Source organism: Somniosus microcephalus, chromosome 6 (genome assembly GCF_052327205.1).
Source record: "Somniosus microcephalus isolate GS21.2 chromosome 6, FLI_Smic_1.0, whole genome shotgun sequence".
NCBI classification, from domain to species: domain Eukaryota; kingdom Metazoa; phylum Chordata; class Chondrichthyes; order Squaliformes; family Somniosidae; genus Somniosus; species Somniosus microcephalus.
In genome coordinates, this window is record NC_140992.1 from 205,519,163 (window position 1) to 205,544,200 (window position 25,038).

The window sequence follows — 25,038 nt, forward strand, 5'->3', positions numbered from 1 at the left end:
TGAAGACATAAAACTTCAGCATAAGGTAGATCACTTCTTATTTGCATACAGGAATGCAACACATATGGTTACAAACCAAACTCCCGCCATGATGTTCTTCAATAGAAGCCTAAGATGCCGGCTGGATTTGATCAAGCCAAACATCAGAAGGGAACGTGGAGAACCGGCAATTTCAAGGCATGAATGAAAGGCCAACTAGAACTTTCCAGATAGGTCAACAAGTTTTGGCCCGGGACTACCGTACCGAGAAATGGCAGCCTGGAACTATTTGCACACGACTAGGACCGCTGATGTATACCGTGGACATTGGAGAAAGCATAATAAGGCGCCATGCTGACCAAATCATAGAATCATCCGAAAAGGGACAACCTACACCACAGCTCTATACGCCTAATGATGAAGTAGAGATACCCACAGTATCTACCTCCGATCCGGTGATACTGGAACCAGATGAACCCGACACTGGCATTCAAGCCGAATCAGCCTTGCCAAAAGAACCTACTACACCACCAGAAACTACTACACCACCGAGGCGTTATCCGGACCGAGTCAGGAAGCCTCCAGAGAGACTGACTTATAATTGATTAACTGCAGCAATGTGCAGATTATTGTTCTTGTAACATGTACTTAATGATTACTTAAAATATTATGTACTGGTTGGCTAAAAGGGGAGGAATTGTAGTGTATGTGCCTTTAAGAGCCCCCTGTGTACTGTAATGCCGGTAATGGCCACTCGGGCTATATAAGCCTGTATATTGTGTTGTATCAGTTAGTTCACCTCCAGACTTTGTTCAGTAAACACCTGTGAAACCTACTCCTGCCTTCCGTGTCTCTATTAACACACGGATACAACAGGTTACCCACCCAATTGTCTGTAGAATCGGGCATCACACGCCCTTGCTTGCAATTTGCGGCATGATTCCTGACTCTACTGAAAGCGGGAATGCACCTCTTAAAGCGAGTTTGCATAACCCACTTTCATTTGCTGTGTTCAGACTACAGTAAACTCTTGTTTAAATGGCACTTTATCATCCAGAATACTTTAATAACCGGCATCTTCTACCATACATTTAACAGAACATTCTGTAGGTGAGTACCCAATTACACAGTACATTTCTTGATTTTTTATTTTTGTTTGTGTTAAAAGTTGCCTTGGTAGGTATACCTCTGTTATCCAGAATTTTTCATCAACCGGCACCATCCTGGTCCCATAGGTGCTGGATAAGAAAGAGTTTACAAACTGCTGGAAATGGTTGGAGAGCACTTCCTGGGAGCCAAGTTGAAAGGCTGCCCCACAACACTCTGATGCTTCTCTACAGGTTTTAATTGAGGAAGTGAGGGGAAGGAGGGAGCAGCGCTTCCCCACAAGCCACAAGGGTGCCTCCAATGCTAGGACAGATGTGGCTGAAATGATCAGTGCTTCGAGCATCACCCCCAAGGACCTGTCCTCAGTGTAGGAAGAGGTTCCATGATGTCACAAGAGCAGCAAGGATAGGTATACCCCTTAATTTTTCCACCTCTCTCAACACTACCTCGGCACTCTTCACCCCCATCCACACCATTTCCCTCCCCTCAATCACAAGGGCACATCGCAACACCTCTCTTTCTCATTATAAGCGCACATTTTTTCCATTCCCCTCTTCCGACACCATTCTCTTCTCAAATACTACCACTTGCACAACCACGAACTCATCCCACCCCTTCTTCCTCACTTCACATAACACACACTTCCATTTCCATTCAGCTTCTCCACTTCCTCATTCCATTTTGTTTCTCCACCTCTCAACACACCCACTCTATGCACAAGCCTCACACGTCTTCACTTGGCTTTTCAATAGCCACTCACTAACTAACTAACCCTCTCTTATAGCAGGAGAAAACAGTACACAGTGACTGGGGGCAGAGTACCTAACATATTGCCCTCATCCAAGCAGCGAAGGATGCCCTGGAGATTAGTGGCCCGGATAGAGCCAGAACCATTGGGTGTGGCGAGTCTGGCGCCATACCAGAGCAGGATGTCTGTATATTAATTACAACCCTTCCTTCACCTCAGCAAATATGCAGTAAGCTGCACAACTTCAAGGACTATCTCCTGCAAATGTGCAGCTTCTATCTCCCTCCCAGCTCTTGTCCCTTTTCTCCTTCCTCCAGCAATTTATCACCAGCAAGAACTTCCTGCGTAAGAAGACACCTCGGATGAGGACCATTAACAAGTGCTCCGTTCCTCCCAGGCACCAGCTCAGACATTGGCACTTTGAATGGGTTAGATAGTGAGTTCGAAGGGGTATGAACATTGTGAGTCACAGAGCAGCAGCAGGTACTGATGGCTCGAACAGCACAGGAGAGAGCTCACCGAAGAGTGAGGTCCTCCCGTAGCTCTGCACACTGATGATGACTGCAGGGGCCCAGCCATGAAAGGAAATGGCAGGCATCACCCAAAAAGCTGCATGAGGTATTGGAAGGCTTGCCAAGGAGTTTCACCACTATGGCTGACAGTATGGGAGCAGTCTGCTTCCAGCTTGTGTGGTGTCTTCTCATGTTATCAGAACTCCTACAGTCTGCCTGGACAGTGTGGTTACCTCCAGGGATGCTACAGATGGACTCTCAAGGGAAGTCCATGATCGCATACTTTTCAGCTTTGGTGGAAACTCAAATGGCTGCCTTGCAGACTCTGGACTCCAGCGTTGAGACAGGTGTCCACCCTGGACGTATGGTGGACCAAAAAGATGGGCTTTGAAGAAGCCATTAATCTTCTGCAATCTGCTCTCTTGCAGATCAGTGAAAAAGATAAGCCTCAGTCCGATAGGAGTGGCACGTGTTGCCTTCTCCCAGGATACCAGCACCTCTGCTGCACCCCCATCCTCCCAGCCAATACCCGTCATGGTGCCAGCAAGTCAGCTGGGCCAGCAGATTATCCTGGTAGCAGCCGAGGAGTCACATCCTATAGCTAGGCTTTCACAGGCTTAAGCACCCAGGAGCCACTGACAACAAGCATCTGAAGGGTTCCAGCATGATGAACAGCAGCTTTCCACCAGCTTTACTGAGGCCACTTGTGGAGCACCTTGTAGGTGTAGTAGATTTAGGAAACTTTTTAAGAAAAGCACTGAGGGCTGAGTACTTGGGTCAGAGATGAATTCAAGGCAAATATTACGTTTGCCATCAAATTCACGACCTTTATTAAATTTGGTACTTTAGTTTACAGTGTGGTATTATAGCAGCTTTTGAGTCCTCATTCTCAGTATATCATTGATATAGAAGTGTTCTGAGCAGGTCACCGGGATCGCTGACCAATGAGCTGATCCCTCGCATCTCTTGCTGAAAGATGTTGAGGTGGCCCTGCTCCTTTTGTTGCTTCATCCTCATCTCACTCATCTTCCTAGTTCAACGTGATCTGGTGCTTCTCTGGCTCCTCCAAAGGAAAGCCTCCAAAGGGCAAGATTGTGAAGTCTTCAGCGTGCAACGGCTATACAGGAGATTCTTCATGGAGCAGATTGAGGGACCACCCCCAGAGCTATCTGAACTTCATCTTCAGCATCACTTTTTCCCCACAAAGTGTAGTGGAAACCTGGAATTCGCTCCCCTAAAACACTGGATGTTGGGTCAATGTAAATTTTAAGACAGATTGATAGATTTTTGTTGGGTAAGGGTATCGAGCGGTATGGAGCAATGGCTCCAAATGGAGGTACAGATTAGCCAGGATCGAATTGAATGGCAGAACAGATTTGAGGTGCTGATTGTAGTACCGTGGTGGTGAACGGTTGTTTTTTGGACTGGAGGAAGGTATACAGTGGTGTTCCCTTGGCGTCGGTACTAGGACCACTGCTTTTCTTGATATATATTAATGGCTTGGACTTGGGTGTACAGGGCACAATTTCAAAATTTGCAGATGACACAAAACTTGGAAGTATAGTGAACAGTGAGGAGGATAATGATAGACTTCAAGAGGACATACACAGGCTGGTGGAATGGGCGGACACGTGGCAGATGAAATTTAACGCAGGATTGGGAGCAGTTCAGGATTCAACAATGGAGGACAAAGGGATTAATTCAGAAAGGGAAAATAGAATATGAGAGTAAGCTTTCAGGGAACATAAAAACTGACTGTAAAAGCTTTTATAGATATATGAAGAGAAAGATTGGTGAAGTCAAGCGTAGGTCCCTTGCAGTCAGAATCGGGGGAATTTATAATGGGGAACAAAGAAATGGCAGACCAACTAAATACATATTTTGGTTCTGTCTTCACAAAGGAGGACACAAATAACCTCCCAGAAATACCGGGGAACATAGGGTCTGATGAAAGGGTGGAACTGAAAGAAATCAGTATTTGTAGGGGCATGGTGTTAGGAAAATTGATGGGACTGAAGGCCGATAAATCCCCAGGGCCTGATAATCTACATCCCAGGGTACTTAAGGACGTGGCCCTAGAAATAGTAGATGCATTGCTGGTCATCTTCCAGAACTTGATAGACTCTGGAACAGTACCCATGGATTGGAGGGTAGCTAATGTTACCCCACTATTCAAAAAAGGTGGCAGAGAAAAAGCGGGGAATTATAGACCGGTAAGCCTGACATCGGTAGTGGGGGAAATGCTAGAGTCCATTATAAAAGATGTAATAGAGCACTTGGAAAGCAGTGACAGGATCGGACAAAGTCAACATGGATTTACAAAAGGTAAATCATGCTTGACTAATCTACTGGAATTTTTTGAGGATGTAACTGGTAAAATAGATAAGGGAGAACCAGTGGATGTGGTGTATTTGGACTTTCAGAAGGCTTTCGATAAGGTCCCGCATAAGAGATTAGCGTGCAAAATTAAGGCACATGGGATTGGGGGCAAGGTATTGACTTGGATAGAGAACTGGTTGGCGGACAGAAAGCCAAGAGTTGGAATAAACGGGTCGTTTTCCGAGTGGCAGGCAGTGACTAGTGGGGTACCGCAAGGATCGGTCCTAGGACCCCAGCTGTTCACAATATATATTAATGATCTGGACGAGGGAATTGGATGTAATATCTCCAAATTTGCAGACGACACAAAGCTGGGTGGGAGGGTATGCTGCGAGGAGGATGTCATGAAACTCCAGTACGATTTGGACAGGCTAGGTGATTGGGCAGAAACATGGCAAATGCACTATAATGTGGATAAATGTGAGGTTATCCACTTTGGTGGCAAAAACAGGAAGGCACATTATTATTTGAATGGCAATAGATTGGGAGAAGGGGAAGTGCAAAGAGACCTGGGTGTTCTTGTGCACTAGTCGCTGAAGGTAAGCATGCAGGTGCAGCAGGCGGTTAAGAAGGCAAATGGTATGTTGGCCTTCGTAGCAAGAGGGTTCGAGTACAGGAACAAGGATGTCTTGCTCCAGTTGTACAGGGCCTTGGTGAGACCACATCTTGAGTATTGTGTGCAGTTTTGGTTGCCTTATCTGAGGAAGGATGTTCTTGCCATGGAAGGAGTGCAGCGAAGATTCACCAGGCTGATACCTGGGATGGCAGGAATGATGTATGAGGAGAGATTGTGTCGATTGGGCTTATACTCACTGGAGTTTAGAAGATTGAGAGGGGATCTCATCGAAACCTATAAAATTCTGTCAGGCCTGGACAGACTAGATGCTGGAAGGATGTTCCCGATGGTCGGGGAGTCCAGAACCAGGGGTCATAGTCTAAGGATAAGGGGTAGGACATTTCGGACTGAAATGAGGAGGAACTTCTTCACCCAGAGAGTGGTGAACCTGTGGAACTCTCTGCCACAGAGTGTGATGGAAGCCAGTTCATGAAATATATTCAAGAAAGAGTTGGATATATTTCTTGAGGCTAAAGGGATCAAGGGATATGGGGAGAAGGCAGGGACAGGGTACTGAATTTGAATGATCAGCCATGATCTCATTAAATGGCGGAGCAGGCTCGAAGGGCCGAATGGCCTACTCCTGCTCCTATCTTCTATGTTTCTAAAAGTGCAAAATTACACATTTTGGTAGGAAGAACAAGGAGAGGCAATATTAATTAAGGGGCACAATTCTAAAGGGGGTGCATGAACAGAGACCTGGGGGTATATGTGTACAAATTGTAGAAGGTGGCAGGGCAGGTTGAGAAAGCAGTTTTAAAAAGCATACGGAATCCTGGGCCTCATAAATAGAGGGATAGAATACAAAAGCAAGGAAGTTACGATGAAACTTTATAAAACACTGGTTTGTCCTCAACTGGAGTATTGTGTCCAATTCTGGGCACTGCACTTTAGGAAGGATGTGAAGGCCTTCGAGAGGGTGCAGAAAAGATTTACGAGAATGATTCCAGGGTGAGGGACTTCAGTTAGATGGATAGACTAGAGAAACTGGGGTTGTTCTCCTTAGAGCAGAGAAGGTTGAGAGGAGATTTGATAGAGATGTTCAAAATCATGAGGGGTCTAGACAGAGTAGATAGAGAGAAACTGTTCCCATTGGCGTTAAGGTGGAGAACCAGAGGACACAGATTTAAGGTGATTGGCAGAAGAACCAAAGGTGACATGAAAAAAAACATTTTCATGCAGCGAGTGGTTAGGATCTGGAATGCACTGCCTGAAAATGTGGTGGAGGCAGATTCAATCGTGGCTTTCAAAAGGGAATTTGATAAGTACCTGAAGGAAAACATTTTGCAGGGCTACGGGGAAAGGGCAGTGGAGCCGGCATAGGCTCGATGGACCGAATGGCAGCCTTCTGTGTTGTAATGATTCTATGGCTTACTCCTGATCATATGTTGCTATAATGTGCTCAATTATGATCTTGGTGGTTCCATGGCTTCTATTATATCTATATTGCTCAGTATTCCTGGCAGGATCAAGTACTGGGGAGGATGGTGGAGTATCTCAGGATAGATGCATTGCAACAGCAGCCTGGGGACTTTGCTGAAACTTGCATGATCTTATTTCTCTGATCAGCCACTAGCTGCACATTGCTCGAGTGGTAGTGGTTTTTATTGATGAATACTGCTGTCTGGTGCCCTGATGATCACACGTATGTACTCAATGACGCCCTGCACATGGGGAAAGCCAGGCACTGCTGCAAATCGCTGAGTTCTGCCCTGCTGACCATTGAGGGAAGGTGATGTATTGGTTAGAGGACATCGGTGACCTGCATTATGCAGCTGTGTACTGCAGACTGGGTGAAGTGGGTGATGTCCCCTGCAGCAGACTGGAAAGAGCCATTGGTGAAGAAGTTGACGGCTGTGGTGACTTTGAGAGGAACTGGCAAAGCATAGCCCTCTAGTCCAGCAGGCAGCAGGTCCCCTTGCAGAAGGCTGTAGATGTCCGAGATAGCCTGCCTGGTGAAGCGAGGCCTCCTCAGTCAGGTCCAGGAAAGTTACTCTGGTCTTGTACACCATGTGCTGGGTATGGTCTCCTATGATCAGGCACCTTCACCTGCTGTCTTCTGAAAGGCACTGCTCTGAGGCTGGTGCTGCTCCTCTTACTACAACTGTTCCTCCAAGACTGGCAATAGTAGCACCCATAATGATTAGAGAAAGGATTCTGAGGTAAAGTAAGGCAAAAAAAAGTGTGAAAGAAGTGATCTGGAAGCTGGAGATTCTCCTGGTAACCACTGTGCTGCAGCTACATGTCCCTTTTATACTGCATCGGTGGGCCTCCCGTTTGAGTTAAAATTGTGTCGCAGCACCACATCGGGCTGTGACTTTTACATTTAATTAGGCCGCTGCCTGCCTCAACAATTGTTCTGGCACGTTAAAATGGTGAACGTGACGTGAACCCCAACCGTCCCCCTCCCCTCCCCCCCAGGTCCGGGCCACCATTTTAACTATCCGCCCACCCAATTCACAGGATGGGCTAGGTTAAAAACGGGGCATCTGAACACCATTTTGGTCAGTCAAAGTTGTATCTAGTAATTGTTGCCATAAAAATTACTGGAAAATGGCTAACCCTGGACTGCGGAAGTGCCTATAATCTGCAAGGCTATAGGGCATTCGGGTAGGATGGGGAGGTGCAGGGAACAGGAAAAGTGGATGGGGTTGCCTTATATGTAGGGGACACTTAGGAGAATAAAATAGCCTACATTGCAGAAAAAGGCCATGGTATTGTATTCTGTGGCTAGATGGGTTCAAGAGAAAAGGGGCAAGACAACATTTGGGTTATGCTGTAGACTGCCAGGTCAAAATAAAAGGAACTGCTTAACTCTTGATTATCATGACGAAGGGTGAGTAAAAAAAGGATTGTAGTACTGATGGACTTTAGCCAATCCAGCATAAACAAGGAATTCCCGAGTGGGGAATTCTGAGCTCGTTGGTGCAGTGGATTGTTGCTTCCTGATTCTGCACGAGGAAATTTCTGTCTTTAGGACTTTTTTTTAATATTATTATTATTCAACGAATATTAGTTGAACAGCTGAGCAATAGTGATCATAGCTCAGTTATTTTCAATCTGACATTGGAAACAGTGCAGGCACCCAACCTTACTCCAACATGCAACTTTAGGTGGGCAAAGGTAAGTGGTATGAGGGCTGAGATTAATAATATAGAAGGGGAGCGTATTAGTTAAGCATAAATAGACTTTCAAAAACATTATGTGGGAGGAAATTAAAACTCTAACGGACTCCGTCACTTTAGAACTCCATCTTAATTTAGGATTGAAGTGTCATGACCTCCACGGTTTGTTTTATTAGAATACTAGCTGGGGGAGCCCGGCTTTGCCAGGGCTGTTTTGGGCCGGGCGGTTTAAATCGAGTCCCAGGGTTTGGGGCCTGCCTGTGTCCCTCTGTGAATCTGCTGCCGGGCAACATTTTAAATTGAGTCCCAGGCTTTTGGGCCCTGTCTCTGTGTCCCCCTCTCAATCTGCTGCCGGGCAACATTTTAAATCGAGTCCGAGGCTTTCGGGCCCTGTCTCTGTGAATCTGCTGCCGGGCAACATTTTAAATTGAGTCCCAGGCTTTCGGGCCCTGTCTCTGTGTCCCCCTCTGAATCTGCTGCCGGGCAACATTTTAAATCGAGTCCCAGGCTTTCGGGCCCTGTCTCTGTGTCCCCCTCTGAATCTGCTGCCGGGCAACATTTCTACCTTTTTAATACCTTGAAAGATGAAAGTGAAAGTACTTATAAAACGTTTTTGGTAAATCTTATGTTATTTTTAAAAGAGATACTAACTTTTTCGAAGCTGGATCAGCAGATTTTGAGCTGGAAGTAAATGGGGTTTTTAGCTTGAGGCAATGGCTGCCAGATCCCTGAGATGAAAACGATGAGTCCCGCCCACAGACGCAGCGATTGGCCAACCATCAGGCGACTGAACTGTAGGATTGGTCAATCGTGACGGCACAGGATTGGTCGAACCTTGACGTCAGTCAATCAATGCTAAGTAGCAGATAATGAGATTAATTTTGAAGGTTTTTTGCATAAGGCGCGAACAATTTTCGTCCGACCGAAAAGTAAATACGCTTACGACCGTCCCGGAAACGTAAGCTTTCTTTGGAGGTAACGCACGCGTAGGTACGCTCTATAACTTTTGAGAATATATGTCCTGTGCAGTTTGTTCTTTTCGTTCGTTAATAGTTTTTGGTTCCTGTTTGCAGTGTAGAGATGCAATGATTAATTGACTGGAGAGTAGAAAGTACAGAAATAAAACAGTTACTTCAAGTTCAACTGATTTTTGTTTTCATTTATAAATTATCCAAACCGGAATGGATTTGCTGGACCTATTTTGCTTCGGTTAGTCGTTTTAATTGTTGGTAATGCAGGTTTAACGTAGAGATCTTATTCAGATTTATTTTATATTTTTCCTAGTAGGATCAGTGACATTTTTATTATTGAAAATGCTTTTTCTTCGCATTGGTGGACAGTTTTAAATAATTGACTAATATGTTTTTGGACAAATGGGATTTAATATGCCACCACAGTTTTGGTGTCCATACTTAAGAAAAGACATATTTGCTCTCGAGTCAGTACAAAGAAGGTTCACTTGGTTAATCCCGGGCATGAGGGGGTGGACATATGAGGAGAGGTTGAGTAGATTGGGACTCTACTCATTGGAGTTCAGAAGAATGAGAGGCGATCTTATTGAAACATATAAGATTGTGAAGGGGCTTGATCGGGTGGATGCGGTGAGGATGTTCCCAATGATGGGTGAAACTAGAACTAGGGGGCATAATCTTAGAATAAGGGGCTGCTCTTTCAAAACTGAGATGAGAAACTTCTTCACTCAGAGGGTAGTAGGTCTGTGGAATTTGCTGCCCCAGAAAGCTGTGGAAGCTACATCATTAAATAAATTTAAAACAGACAGTTTCTTAGAAGTAAAGGGAATTAAGGGTTACGGGGAGCGGGCAGGAAATTGGACATGAGTCTAGGTTCGGATCGGTCATGGCCCTGTGGGTGGCGGAGCAGGCCCAGGGGCCGTGTAGCCTGGTCCTGCTACTTCTTGTGTTCTAATTCTGTGTTAGATTTCAGGAGATGGTTCTATCACAGGGATTAGTGGAGACCTCGGGAACAGGCTGCCAGCTAGGAGTCCTTCAAGAGTAAATTGGGCCTGTTCCTGGCTGGGGTAGAGATCACCTTTAACAGAAAGTAAGTACTGCAGGAAATACAGGGACAGAGTGATCTCCTGGACGAGTTTCGATCGCCTAGATGGGTCGGAGAGGAATTTCCCAGATTTTTTCTCCCAAATTGGCCATTGGGTTTTTTATTTGGTTTTTCGCCTCTCCCGGGAGATCACATGGGTTCAGGTGGGATGGAGAGTGGAAGTAGATTTGAGGTTAGGATCAGATCAGCCATGATCTTATTGAATGGCGGAGCAGGCTCGAGGGGCCGATTGGCCTACTCCTGCTCCTATTTCTTATATTCTTACCACACTGATTATGTGTACCTTGCACCCAGAAATTGGTGTACATTATGCCTGTTTTACACCCAAAAAAGGGCAAAACACACACTAATTTCTACCCCAATAACTTCTGTTGCATGAGGCCTACGCCAAGTGCCGTGATGCTGGATCAGGATGTACATTGAGTTTGACGCCCCTGCTTTAGAAACCATTTCCAGGATAAAATGGAGAGCCTGTTAGCTTCGGAGGGATTTGTGTATTTTTGATAGGCATGCTTTTTCTGAATGTAGGAATTATCCAATTTGAATTTATCTTGTCCACTAGGATTTGATTCGAAAACAAATGATAAATTGGATGCAGAAAAAGTAAGTTTTGATGAAGATACTTTCAACCTACCAGATGAACCTCCGAAAACCTCACTGATTACACAGTGCATTGTGCACAGGCAAGAATCGATGACAGCCAAACATCGTGTGACCTCATCTCCTTTACCGCTTAAACGTAACCTACCAACACTGTCCCAAGAAATCAACTTCGATGTTCTCAGTTCTGGGGTAGCATGTTTGACTGGTAGGTACTTATTAACATTAATGTTTTTTAATTCCACACATCTTCAGCACATCAGTCCTTTGAATGGGTATAGTGTCTTCAAATAGAGCAGCTAGTACATGTGAGTGTATGGATACAGTATGTAAAGGAAAGTTTCATACTTTGCTATATTTGATTACTGCATTTCAGTATTTTGGTGACAAGACTATCTGTTTGCTCTAAGTTCTGTATGAAGTTGCATTTTCCGTTTCTGTCGTTTATACTCCAACTTTTTACATTGGAAAGTTTATTTTAAGAAGTTGCATTCTTATATTCATTTTTGAAAAATAAAACGGAATCAGTGTAAGTAATATTGTCATTCCTGTTTTGCCTCCATCCTTCAATTCTCTACTCTTCAAATAGCTTCTGAGCTTCACTTGCCTGCTACACCTCTCTCCGAATTTAGACAGCGGTTCGTCGATGCTCAATGCCGGCCCCACCTTGCCTACGTCGGCATGAGACCTCTGACTTTGACTCTGGTCTCCCTACTATTGTCGCCAACCTAATCATTGCTACTACTGTACCAGGAAATATGTATCCCATTAATTATTATATAACCAGGCCTATGTAACCTGAGCTTTTCCCTGTGTCCATTCGCATACGCACTTTGGCTGCCGCTCCGGACCCGAGCCATTGACTTCTATTTCCACTTTTTTCTCCTCCCTTTTCCTTTTCTCTCTATCCCTCCCTGACCACTCTCTCCTGTCGTCATTCCTCCTTTCATCTCTCCCCTCTCAGATACTCTGCCCTCCCAAATCCCTACCCCAATCCTTCATTACTCTTCCACCTTCCTACTCCCCTGCTGCCGTCCCAGGCTTGACTCCCTCTTAGATAAGCCTACAGCTTCCCTCTGTGCCTCTCTTGGCCCACGGAAAGGCCCACCATGGCACTCATCGCTGCCTCCTCACGAGTAGCAACCCCCTACTGTCCCATCCTACTCTCTCGCTGACCTTCCCGCCCAGCACGCCTGCTGGGGACTCTCGCCAATCTCCTCCCCGCCCAACTCACCCCTCCCAGCGCTGACCCTGTGGATGCTGGCAGTGGGTCAGCCATCACCAACCCTCACCGGATCTCCCTCCAGAATGTCCATTCACCTGCGAACAAGGCCCTTGCCATCCATGAGCTTATTGTGGATGATTGCATTGATATCATGGCCCTGACGAAAACTTGGCTGAGGGGTGATGACATCTTACCCTTAAATGAAGCCTCCCCGCCTGGCTATACCATCCGCCATTTGCCTCGCCCAGACCGCTGTGGTGGTGGTGTGGCTCTCATTACCAAATCACACCTTGGTCTGTCCCCCTACTCCTCCAGCACATTCTCCTTTGAGAATTTCGCCTTATTCCAACCCTCTCGCCTCATTTAAAATTATCATTCTCTACCGCCCACCCAAGTACCATAAAACTTTTATTACTGAGCTATCTTCACTGCTTTCCTCTGTCAGCCTCTGCACCGAGTGACTTCTCATCCTCGGTGATTTTAACCTCCATCTCAATTCATCATGCTCTCCTCTGAGTTCACTAGCCTCCTATCTTCCCTTAATCTCTCCCTCCATGTAAACTCCCCAACCTATATTGATGGCCACCCCCTTGACCTTGCCATCTCTCGTGGCCTCGCTACTCGAATCGTGTCAATCGCAGATAAGGCCAACTCTGACCACTTCCTCATCTCGCTCTCCACCCACATTCTGCCCCCCACTTCCCTCCCCCAAAACCCTACTTCCTTCTGTGTCCACCCCTGGAAAAAACGTTCTCCCAACTCTCTTACAACTGCATTTCGGAAATCCGAACTGTCCAGCCTTTGGCCCTCCATTCACCATGACATTTCTGCTGCTATCGATCTGCTCAACCACACCCTCACCACCACTTTTGATGCCCTAGTCCCTATTAAAACAATTATTCTCTCTCACCCTGGCTGTTCTCCCGGTACGGCCCTCACCTTCGCTCCCTTAAGTCCAAGGGACGAAAACTTGAATGGATATGGCGTACAACTGGTTTAGCCATTCACCGCCAGATCTGGACCACATAAAGCATTATCGGGTCCTGCTCTCGTCTGCCAAAATTGCTCACTATTCCAGAATCATTATGGAATGCAAAGATAAACCCCGGCTTCTATTCTCTACTGCTAACCATCTTCTTAAACCCCTCTCCCCTGTCTCTTTCACCCTCACCTCCGACAAAGTGTGAGGAGCTCGTGGACTTCTTCGTCTCTAAGATTGAGACCACCCGTTCATCGGCCTCTGCCACTTCCCTCCCTTCCCCTAGCCCACCAGGCCAAACTTCCTCTAATGTTCCCCCTGCCCTAGCCCTGAACTCATACCTTTCTCCAGTTTCTCTCCAATCTCCCCTCATGACCTCTCCGTGCTCATCTTGTCCATAAGACCCATTTCCTCCTCCCTCGACCTTAGTCCCACCAAATTGCTGAACACCCAACTTCCTTTTCTGGCTCCCATATTAGCTGACATTGTTAACGGTTCTCTCTCCTCAGGTACTGTCCCCTTCTCCCTCAAATCTGCTGTCAACACCTCTCTCCTCAAAAAAACAACCTTTGACCCCCTCCGTCCTTGCAAACTACCGCCCCATCTCCAACCTCCCTTTCCTCTCCAAAGTCTTTGAATGTGTTGAGGCCTCCCAAATCCATGCTCATCTTTCCCATAACTCCGCGTTTGAATCCCTCCAATCAGGCTTTCGCCCCTGCCACAGTACCGAAACGGCTCTCATCAAAGTCACAAATGACATCCTTTGTGACTGTGACAAAGGTAAACTATCCCTCCTCGTCCTTCTTGACCTCTCTGTAGCCTTTGACATGGTTGATCACTCCATCCTTCTCCAACGCCTCTCCACCGTTGTCCAGCTGGGCAGGATTGCACCCACCTGGTTCCATTCTTATCTATCTTTGGCTCTATCCTTGGCCCCCTCCTATTTCTCGTCTACAAGCTGCCGCTTGGCGACATCATCCGAAAACGCTAACGACACCCAGCTCTACCTCACCACCACTTCTCTTGACCCCTCCACGGTTTCTAAATTGTCAGACTGCTTGACCAACATCCAGTTCTGGATGAGCAGAAATGTTCACCATTTAAATATTGGGAAGACTGATGCCATTGTTTTCGGTCCCCACCACAAACTCCGTTGTCTAGTCACTGACCCCGTCCCTCGCCCAAACATCTGTCTGAGGCTCAACCACACAGTTTGCAAACTTTGTGTCATTTTTGACCCTAAGATGAGTTTCCGACCACATATCTGTGGCATAACTAAGACCGCCTATTTCCACCTCGTAACATCGCCCATCTCCGCCCTTGCCTCCGCTCATCCGCTGCTGAAACCCTCACCCATACCTTTGTTACCTCTAGCCTTGACTATTCCAACGCACTTCTGGCTGGCCTCCCACATTCCACCCTCCGTAAACTTGAAGTCATCCAAAACTTGGCTGCCCGTGTCCTAGCTCGCAGCAAGTCCCATTCACCCAGCACCACTACATCGCCATGTGCTTGCTGACCTACATTGGCTCCCGGTTAACCAACGCCTCGATTTCAAAATTCTCATCCTTGTTTTCAAATCCCTCCATGACCTCGCCCCTCCCTATCTCTGTAATCTCCTCCAGCCCCACAACCCCCGAGATATCTGCGCTCCTCTAATTCTGGACTCTTGAGCATCCCTGATTATAATAACTCAACCATTGGTGGCCGTGCCTTCTGTTGCCTAGGCCCTGAGCTCTGGAATTCCAACCCTAAACCTCTCCGCCTCTCTACCTCTTTTTCCTCCTTTTAAGACGCTCCTTAAAACCCACCTCTTCAACCAAGCTTTTGGTCACCTGCCCTAATTTCTCCTTCTATATCTGTCACTCTTTTTTGTCTTATGATATTCTGGAGAGCGCCTTGGGACGTTTTACTACATTAAAGACGCTATATAAATACAAGTTGCTGCTGCTTGCTTTGCTTTACAACCATATATATTGTTAGAAAAAGTTCACAAAAATATGGTAGGGTTTGGCTGAACTAAGAGCAGCAGTGGAGAGAAATGAGGACTCCCACACATTTCTTCCTCTCGCTCTCTCCCCTCGAGGGGGCGCATGTGACCTGCCGCACCCCACCCCCCGCACGCTCCCTGCCCACTTTCCTCCACCCGATCCCTTCGCCCCGCCCTTCCTTGCCTGCCCCTCTTACCGGCCTGCCCGCCCCTCTGAACGCCGGCCCGCCCGCCCCCCTGAGCGCCGGCCCGCCCGCCCGCCCCTCTGAACGCCGGCCGGCCCCTCTGAACGCCGGCCGGCCGGCCTCCTCTGTACGCCGGCCGGCCAGCCCGCCTCCTCTACGCTGGCCGGCCGGCCCGCCTCCTCTGTACGCCGGCCGGCCGGCCCGCCTCCTCTACGCCGGCCGGCCGGCCCGCCTCCTCTGTATGCCGGCCGGCCGGCCCGCCTCCTCTGAACGCCGGCCGGCCGGCCGGCCCGCCCCTCTGAATGCCGGCCGGCCGGCCCGCCCCTCTGAACGCCCGCCCGCCCCTCTGAACCCCCAGCTGCCCGCCCGCCCCTCAACGCCCACCCGCCCCTCTGAACGCCCGCCCCTCTGAACCCCCGGCCGGCCGGCCGCCCGCCCGCCCCTCTGAACCCCTGGCCGACCGCCCGCCCGCCCGCCCCTCTGAACCCCCGGCCGGCCGCCCGCCCGCCCGCCCCTCTGAACCACCAGCCGGCCGGCCGCCCGCCCCTCTGAACCGCCCGCCCCTCTGAACCCCCGGCCGGTCGCCCGCCCGCCCCTCTGAACCCCCGGCTGGCCGCCCGCCCCTCTGAACACCCGGCTGCCCGCCCGCCCCTCTGAACCCCCGGCCGGCCGCCCACCCGCCCCTCTGAACCTCCGGCCGGCCGCCCCTCTGAACCCCTGGCCGGCCGCCCGCCCCTCTGAACACCCGGCCGCCCACCCGCCCCTCTGAACTCCCCCCCCAGCCCTTCCTTGCCTGCCCCTCTTGCCCACCAAGAGTCAGAGAATGTAATTGAGAGACCAAGATATCCCAACAGATTTTGTGCTGTGGAAACACTATTATCTAGGCACCTTTTAACCATTATTGCAACACTTTGCATTTCACTCGAATACTGTGCAGGGTATTATGACACACAGCAATTCTTTTGAGCAAAATAAATTGTGATGGTTGATATGTCCTTTGAACCCTGTATCAGGGAATTTAAGTAATTATATAAAATTCTATTTTGCTTCAGGAGCCAGAGATAAATCTGGTCATGCAGTGGTGGTAATAACAACAAGGAACACAATCTGGCTAAATCCACACTGCAACGTCCCTGAACTTGTGCGGCTCCTTATCTACTTTTATAGTATTCCCAGGTATTCCAACAGTTTCTTTGCATTTCACTGCAGCAGTAATTGAATGCATACAAGTAGATTTTATAATCTGTGTGTTATATAATTAATTGTTGGACATTTAATGGACTGTGCTATGCTGAAGAAAAGTGGAAAAGATGGAGGGAGAGGAAGGAAGTTCACGTAGGTATACCAAGAATATTGCTATGGAAATGGGATCGAATAAGCACTCTGAATTGTCAGCTTCAATGGCAGCAGAACAAGCTCTCAGGATTTGGCATAGTTCTAATCATACAGCAACTAAAGTGTTGCTTAATTTTGATTCCATCAAGCAGAGACATCTTGGCTGTGCCTCCATATTAAAAGTGAGGGAAAGGGAATTAATGTTAAATTTCATGTGCTCATTCTATTAAATTAATAGATTAGTATTATGACTGGAAATTAATGAGATTTTGTATTCAAGGTTTTCTGAGAACTTAAGTGTACATTTATTTATTTTTCATTAAAATTACAGTTGATTAGAAAATTTAAAAGGAAGCAAACCTTTTTTTAACAATATGAATTGTGTACTATTGTAAATATTTTGTTATAGAAATCAATTGACCTGTGATATATAGTAACTGTAAATCAAAATGTTAGTCTAAAACAGTGGGAAAGTGTATAGATGGTTACTACATAGATGTTAGCCATGTGGCAAAATGATAGTTATCTTCCATGAATGTGATATAACATTTATATGATTTACTGCTCTTTATAGACAAGATATCCGGAGTGCAGGACTTACTATTTTGGTGGATGCCCGACGTTGCTCTCCTGTACCAGCATTATTTAAAGCTTTCAATATCCTTCAGGTGATGCATTTTAAAGTACCTTTGGAATTCATAAACTGTTAACTCTTTAAAGTAGATCATTTTGCACTACAGGTCCATTTCTATTTCCCTGGGTTTAATTGTGATAATTTTGTAGGAGATTAATTATAAGTGAAGAATTGCAAGGTAAGGACATAGCACTCCTTGTACTTGACTAAAAGAATATTAATGTATAAACAACAGTCACAAGCATTAAAACTTCAAGTACAGATATGCAGGAAACTCTCTTTTAACCGGCACCTAAATAACCGGAAATCTCTATTAACCGGCAAAATTCAGGAGTAGGTTCAGGTAAGTTTTACTTCATATTAGTGGCAGTTCCTGGATCTGTGGCTGTGTAACTGGGGTTTGTGCACTTGTTGCTAAGCAACAGGGACGCTTGGTCTGTGGCCGGAGTTCCTGCACATGTTGTAAAGCAACAGGGAAGCCTGGATTTGTCGCTGTGTACGGAGCTCTCGTACCTTTTAACTACACCTCTCTGTAATCTGGACTTTTTGATAAACCGGCACCACGCTGGTCCCGTTGGTGCCGGATAATAAAGAGTTTCCTGTACTGTGGAATATGAAGTTGTGAAGCAATTGTCTTTACAGGAATATGATACATATACAGTGGACTTTAAAATATATTCTCTCAAATTGCAACAAAGGGTATGAAATAAATGATTTGTTTCTCTTGCTCAGCCAAGGACTTTGAATGCTCTTACTGTAAATGTTTCACGTAATATTTCTCCTGAGAGGAATACTGTAAGAAAACATGGCCTAAGAAAAGACCTTTCAACCCATCAAGTTCTTCAGGGAAGAGAACTTGACACCCATACTTGGCCTGGCCTAGCCTACACGTGCATCTAGTCCACACTACATGGTTGACTCTTAATGCCTTCTAAAGTGACCTAGCAAACCTATAAATTATAAAAACAGTTGGTCAGGGCAACTAGCAATGGACAGTAAATGTAACCTTCCCAGTGTCACCCGCATTCAAAGAAACCAAGTTTGTTCCTTCAACGGAGTTTTAGGTGAGACAGAAGGTCATGGGTTCAAGCCCTACTCCAGGACATAAGCACATAATCTGGCTGATACTCTGTACAGTACTGAGGCATTTTCAGAGTTGCTGTCTTTCAGATGAGAAGTTAAACAGAAGCCCCTTCTGTGCAGGTGGATCTTAAAGATCTCATCATTATTCAAAGAAGAGCAGGAAATGTTCCTGATGTACAGCATCCCAACAGATTAACTGGTCATATATTGCATTTGCTGTTTGTGAAATGTTGCTGTGTGCAAATTGGCTACCACATTTACTTCCAAAAAAAAGAGCCTCAACTTCAAAAAAAGTAATTTTTTGTTTGTGAAATGCTTTGGGACATCCTTAGGATGTGAAAAGCACTCAATAAATGGCAAGTTCCTTTAATTACAATCTCTCTGGTTAGAGACTTCATTCTTCCATTAGGTCCACCACATGCCCATCCTCCATTAGAAACACCACTTGCCCCCTCATCCTAACCGAGCTCCTGACCAGCTCAATTACTTCTCAACTGCTTAATTTACTGAGCCACACTTTCTATACTGCTGTCAATTCACCCTCCTCGAAAAGCCCACCCTTGACCTCCAGCCTCCCCACCCACCAACCCATCCCCTAGCTCTGTTGCCATCTTTACGCTCATTCTGAGAAGGTGGTGCCAAACCTTCTTGAATGATGATGATGGTGCTCCCACAATGGTGTTAGGTAGTGTATTCCAGGATGTTGACCTAGCGACTATGAAGGAATGATGATTATATGTCTAAATCAGGAGGGTGTGTGACTTGGTGAGAAACTAAGAGGTAATGGTATTCTGGAAATGTTGCTGTTCTTGGCCTTGTCATGAGCACAGGGGCAAGAGGTGCTGTTAAAGTAAGCTTAGTGAGTTGATGCAATGGGTCATATAGATCGTACTTACTGTAGCCACAGTGCATTGGTGATGGAGATCGAGCCCAATGGCAGGGGCACTGATCAAGCAGATTGCTCTGTCCTAGATAGTTTTGAGCTTCTTGAGTGTTGTGGCTGCACCCATCCAAGCAAGTGTTGAATATTGCATTACACTCCTAACTTCTACCTTGTAGATGGTAGAGAGGCTTTGAGGAATCAGGAGGTGAACCACTTTTCCAAGAGTACCCAGAGTCTGCCCTGCTCTTTTAGCAGTTACAGTTTAGCCTTTGATCAGTAGTGACTCCCAAGATGTTTATGGTGGGAGACGCTGTAATGCTGGTGCCATTAAAGGTCAAGGGTAGATGGCTGGGCTTTCTGTTTGAGGTGGTCATTACCTGGCGCAAATGTAGTCTGCCACTTGTCAGCCCATGCATGGATGTTATCCATGCCCTGCTGTAGGGTGGCATTGGCTGCTTCATTATCAGAGGAGTTGTGAACAGATCTACTTTGGAATCGTCAGCGAACAGCCCCACTCCTGATCTTATGACGGAGGGAAGTTTATTGATGAAGCAGCTGAAGATAGTTAAGTGGATGCTTCACTGAGGAACTCCTGCAGTGATATTCTGGGGATGTGATGACTGGCTTCTGACAATTGCGATCGTCTTTTTTTGTGTCATCCACTGGAGGGTTTTCCCTTTGACTTCCATTGACTTGAGTTTAGCTAGGCCTTTTTCGTGCTATACTCAATTGAATACTCCCTAATAGAGGAAGGTGCTGATTGGTGGATAGCTGTTGAGTGTTACTTGTTAAGTTTTAAGTTTATTTCTGCTAAATTACCTCCATAGTCTGGTAAATAGAGGCATGGCAGGGCAGCTCAGTCCTGTGATTTGCACATCCTGTGCCATGTGGGATATCCTGGACACGTGCGGCTTGGACGATCACGTGTACAGGAAGTGTCGCCAACTGCAGCAACTCGAGCTCCGGGTTTCGGAGCGTGAGCGGCAGCTGGAGTCACTACAGTGCATCCGCGAGGCTGAGAAATACTAGGAAAGCACGTTTTTAGAAGTGATCACCCCGCAGCCTCAATGTGCAGGCAGAGAGGGAATGGGTGACTGCCAGATAGAGAAGGAGGACCAGGCAGGTAGGGCAGGAGTCCCCAGAGTGCATCTCGCTCGCTAACCGGTTCACAGTTCTGGAAGCTGGTGGAAGTGATGGCTCCTCTGGGGAGAGCAGCCACAGCCAAGGCCACGGCACCACAGGTGGCTCAGCTGCACGGGGGTTAGGAAGAAGAGTGGAAGAGCAATAGTGATAGGGGATTCATTGGTTAGGGGAACAGCTAGGTGTTTCTGTGGACGCAGACGTGACTCCAGGATGGTATGTTGCCTCCCTGGTGCCAGGGTCAAGGATGTCGCTGAGCGGCTACAGGACACTCTGAGTCAGGAGGTCATTTCGGTACCAATGAGGGAAAGAGGGATGAGGTCCTGCAGGCAGACTATAGGGAGCTAGGAAGAGATTAAAAAGCAGGACCTCAAAGGTAGTAATCTCCGGATTACACCCGGTGCCACGTGCTAGTGAGTACAGGAATAGGAGGACAGAACAGATGAATGTGTGGCTGGAGAGATGGTGCAGGAGGGAGGGCTTTAGATTCTTGAGGCATTGGGACCATTTCTGGGGAAGGTGGGACCTGTACAAACCGGACAGGTTCCTCCTCAACAGAGCCGGGACCAATATTCTCGCGGGGAGGTTTGCTGCTGCTGTTGGGGTGGGTTTAAACTAGTTTGGCAGGGTGATGGGCACCAGCATATAGGAGTAGAAAAGAGGAATAAGCTGCATAAAAGAGTGAGTGTGTTGGATAGTACTAGAGAAGAAAGTAGTACTAGAGGCAGCAGTAGTACCATATTAGATAGGAGCAGACTACGAAAAATTCAAAAATGGGTTTAGAATGCAATTACGTAAATGCACAAAGTGTGGTGAATAAGGTTGGTGAGCTACGAGCACAATTAGCCGTGTGGCAATATGTTGTGGCAATAACAGAAATTTGGCTTAAAAACGGTGAGGACTGGGCACTTAATATTCAAGGGTACAAGGTGTTCAGAAAAGACAGGGAAGGAAAAAAGGGGTGGCAGTGCTGTTTGACTGCTGTGATTATCTCTCTGCCGAGGTGCGATAAATGGCAGTTGGAAAGGTTACCTGTAAACATCTGACATGATTCTCTGACTATATAAGCTGTGTCTTTATGCATTTCTCCACTTCACCTGAAGAAGGAGCAGCGCTCCGAAAGCTTGTGATTTCAAATAAAGCTGTTGGACTATAACCTGGTGTTGTGTGACTTCTTACATTAGTGCTGTTTAAGCAAGACATTGTAGTGTTAGAAAGGGAGAATGTTCTTGGGACAAGGACAGAATCCATTTGGTTAGAGTTGAGGAGCAAAAAGGATATGATCACGCTATTGGGGGTATTCTACAGGCCTCCAAATAGTGAGAGGGAGGTAGGGGAGCAAATCTGCAGGGAAATTGCAAGAGTTATAGAGTGGTGATATTGGGGGACTTTAATTACCCAAATATCGATTGGGTTAATGCTAGGGTAAAGGGAAAGGAGGGGGAGGAATTTCTGAAATGTGTCCAGGAGAATTTCCTTGATCAATGTGTTCTTGGCCCAACTAGGAAGGAGGCATTGCTCGATCTGGTGCTGGTGAATGAGGTGAGCCAGGTTGACTAAGTGTCTGTGGGAGAACACTTGGATATGAGTGATCATCATATCCTAAGATTTAGATTAGCAATGGAGAGGAGCAAGGAACAATCTAGAGTGGAACTTCTAAACTGGAATAGGGCTAACTTCAATGGGATGAGAGGATTTAGCCAGGGTAAAGTGGAACCAAAGACTGACAGGAAAAACTGTAACGGAACAATGGGAGATTTTTAAGGAGATGATGTTCCAAGTACAGGCTAGGTACATTCCAACAAGAGGGAAGGGTAAGGGAAGCAAAGCAAGGGCTCCTTCGATGACGAGGGAGATAGAGAAGATGATGAAACAAAAAAAAGGGTGTATGATGAATGTCAGGTGAATTCCTCAAGGGAGAACCAGACCAAATACAATAAGTTGAGAGGGGAAGTGAAGATAAAAATGAGATTGGCAAAGAGAGAATATGAGTGTAGTAGAATGGTGGTTAACATAAAAGGGAACCCAAAAATCTTCTACCAGCATGTAAACAGTAAGCGGGTAGTAAGAGGCGGGGTGGGGCCTATTAGGGACAAAGAAGGTGATGTATGCTTAGAGGCGCTGGACAAGGCTAGAATACTCAATGAGTACTTTGTATCAGTGTTTACTAAGGAGGTGTATGCTGACAAAATATCGGTAGAAGTGGAAAAGGTAGAAGCAATGGAAGCTGTGAAAATTGATAACAGGATGTACTAGAGAAGCTGGGTATGCTTGGAGTGGATAAGTCGCCTGGTCCAGATGGCTTGCATCCCAGGTTGCTAAGGGAATTGGGGGAGGAGATAGCAGAAGGGCTTGCCATAATTTTCCAATCTTCCCTGGATTCAGGGGAGGTGTCTGAGGATTGGAAAGTGGAAAATGTGACACGATTGTTCAAGAAAGGGGGTAAGGACAATCCTAGTAACTACAAGGCAGTCAGTTTAACGTCAGTGGTGGGTAAAGTTTTAGAAACAATAATCAAGGAAAAAATTTTCGGGCACTTGGAGAAGTTTAAGCTAATTAAGGAGAGCCAACATGAATTAGTAAAAGGCAGATCGTGTTTGACTAATCTAATTGAATTTTTTGCTGAAGTAACAGGGAGGATTGATGAAGGGAATGCAATGGATGTTGTCTACATGGATTTTCAGCAGGCGTTTGACAAAGTACCTCATAGAAGGCTGGTTAGCAAAATTGAGGCTCATGGAATAGGTGGGTCAGTGGCAGCTTAGATAAGGAATTGGCTTAAGGACAGAAAACAACGAGTTGTGGTAAATGGCTGTTTTTCAGACTGGAGGATGGTAGACAGTGGTGTTCCCCAAGGCTCAGTGCTGGGGCCACTGCTTTTTTTGATATATATAAATGACATGGATATTGGAATACAGAGTAGAATTTCTAAATTTGCCGATGACACCAAACTTTGGGGGTGTGGCAAACAGTGATGATGATACTAATCGACTGCAACAGGACATAGAAAGGCTAACAATGGGCAGACAAGTGGCAGATGGAATTTAATACGGAGAAGTGTGAGGTGATGCATTTTGGCAGAAGGAACAGGGAGAGGCAATATACACTTAATGGCACAGTTTTAAAGAGTGTTCAGGGACAGAAGGACCTGGGAGTTAATGTGCATAGGTCCCTGAAGGTGGCGGGACATATTGAGAGAGTGGTTAGCAAAGCATACGGGATCTTGGGCTTCATAATTAGAGGTATTGAGTACAAAAGTAGAGAAGTTATGCTGAACCTTTATAAAGCGCTGGTTAGGCCACAACTGGAGTATTGCGTCCAGTTCTGGTCACCACACTTTAGGAAGGATGTGAAGGCCCTTGAGAGGGTTCAGAGGAGATTTATCAGAATGGTTCTGGGGATGGGGGATCTTAGCTACAAGGACAGGTTGGAGAAGCTGGATTTGTTTTCATTTGAGCAAAGGAGGTTATGGGGTGATTTGATAGAGGTGTACAAGATTATGACGGATTTGGATAGGCTAGACGGGGAATAGGCTGTTCCCACTAGTTGATGGTACAAGGACTATGGGACACTGATTTAAGGTTTTGGGCAAGAGATACAGGGGGGAGGTGAGGAAAAACTTTTTTACACAGTGAATGGTGAGGACCTGGAACTCGCTGCCGACAGAAGTGGTGGAAGTGGAGACACTCAATGTTTTCAAGGGGAGACTGGATAGGCACTTGAGGGAAATAAACTTGCAGGGGAATGGGATTGACTGGATTGCTCTACAGAGAGCCAGCACGGACTTGATGGGCCGAAAGGCCTCCATCTGTGCCGTTATGACTCTATGTCGAAGGAATGTACTCTTGCCTCTTGACTGACATTCAGCTTTTGGTTCCATGTCTCGATAAAGGCTGTGATGAGGTTTGGAACTCAGTTGTTATGGCGGAACTTGAGCTGAGCATTGGTGAGCAGGTTATTGATGACACTATTGATGGCCTCTTCCATCACCTTATTTTATGGCAAATATTAAACACAAGTTAAAAATGAGGAAGTTAGGCGTAAAAAAAGAAGTTGGATGTTCTGTCTTTACACAAGAGAATGATAGATGGCAAATAAGTTACCTGGATAGGCTGTTGAAGCAGACAGTATAAATGAGTTTAAAAGGCAATTGGATGTCTTTGTGGGAGAAAAGATTAAGGCCCGGATCTTGCGGTGGGTAATGGCAGCAAACTGTCAGTGTTCGCTGTCATTCCCCCTCTGAAACTGACCGCAACTTCAGGATTTAGCGCATGCGCAACTAAACACGGAAATCCTGAAGTTTCGGTCAGTCATTCACTGCTCTGACAAAAGCTGCGCCGCGCACCGCCCGCCCCCCCCCACCCCCCCCCCCCCCAGCCCCCAACAAAATAGCCGGAAATCAGTGTAACTGGCGCAAATTTGAGCTTTTCCACGCTAATATC

The 25,038-nt window shown here is 46.6% G+C and overlaps 1 protein-coding gene across 6 annotated transcripts in view; it reads left to right on the forward strand.

Moving 5' to 3' along the window:
- The window catches only part of plekhg4 (pleckstrin homology and RhoGEF domain containing G4), a 318,289-nt gene that overhangs the window by 104,283 nt on the left and 188,968 nt on the right, over positions 1-25,038 (forward strand). For all 6 annotated transcript variants that reach the window (XM_085991271.1, XM_085991272.1, XM_085991274.1 and 3 more), the window contains exons 4-6: positions 11,105-11,350; positions 16,574-16,697; positions 17,431-17,524. In XM_085991271.1, coding sequence (XP_085847397.1) covers positions 11,105-11,350; positions 16,574-16,697; positions 17,431-17,524 — 464 coding nt within the window. The remainder of the gene's footprint in view (positions 1-11,104; positions 11,351-16,573; positions 16,698-17,430; positions 17,525-25,038) is intronic.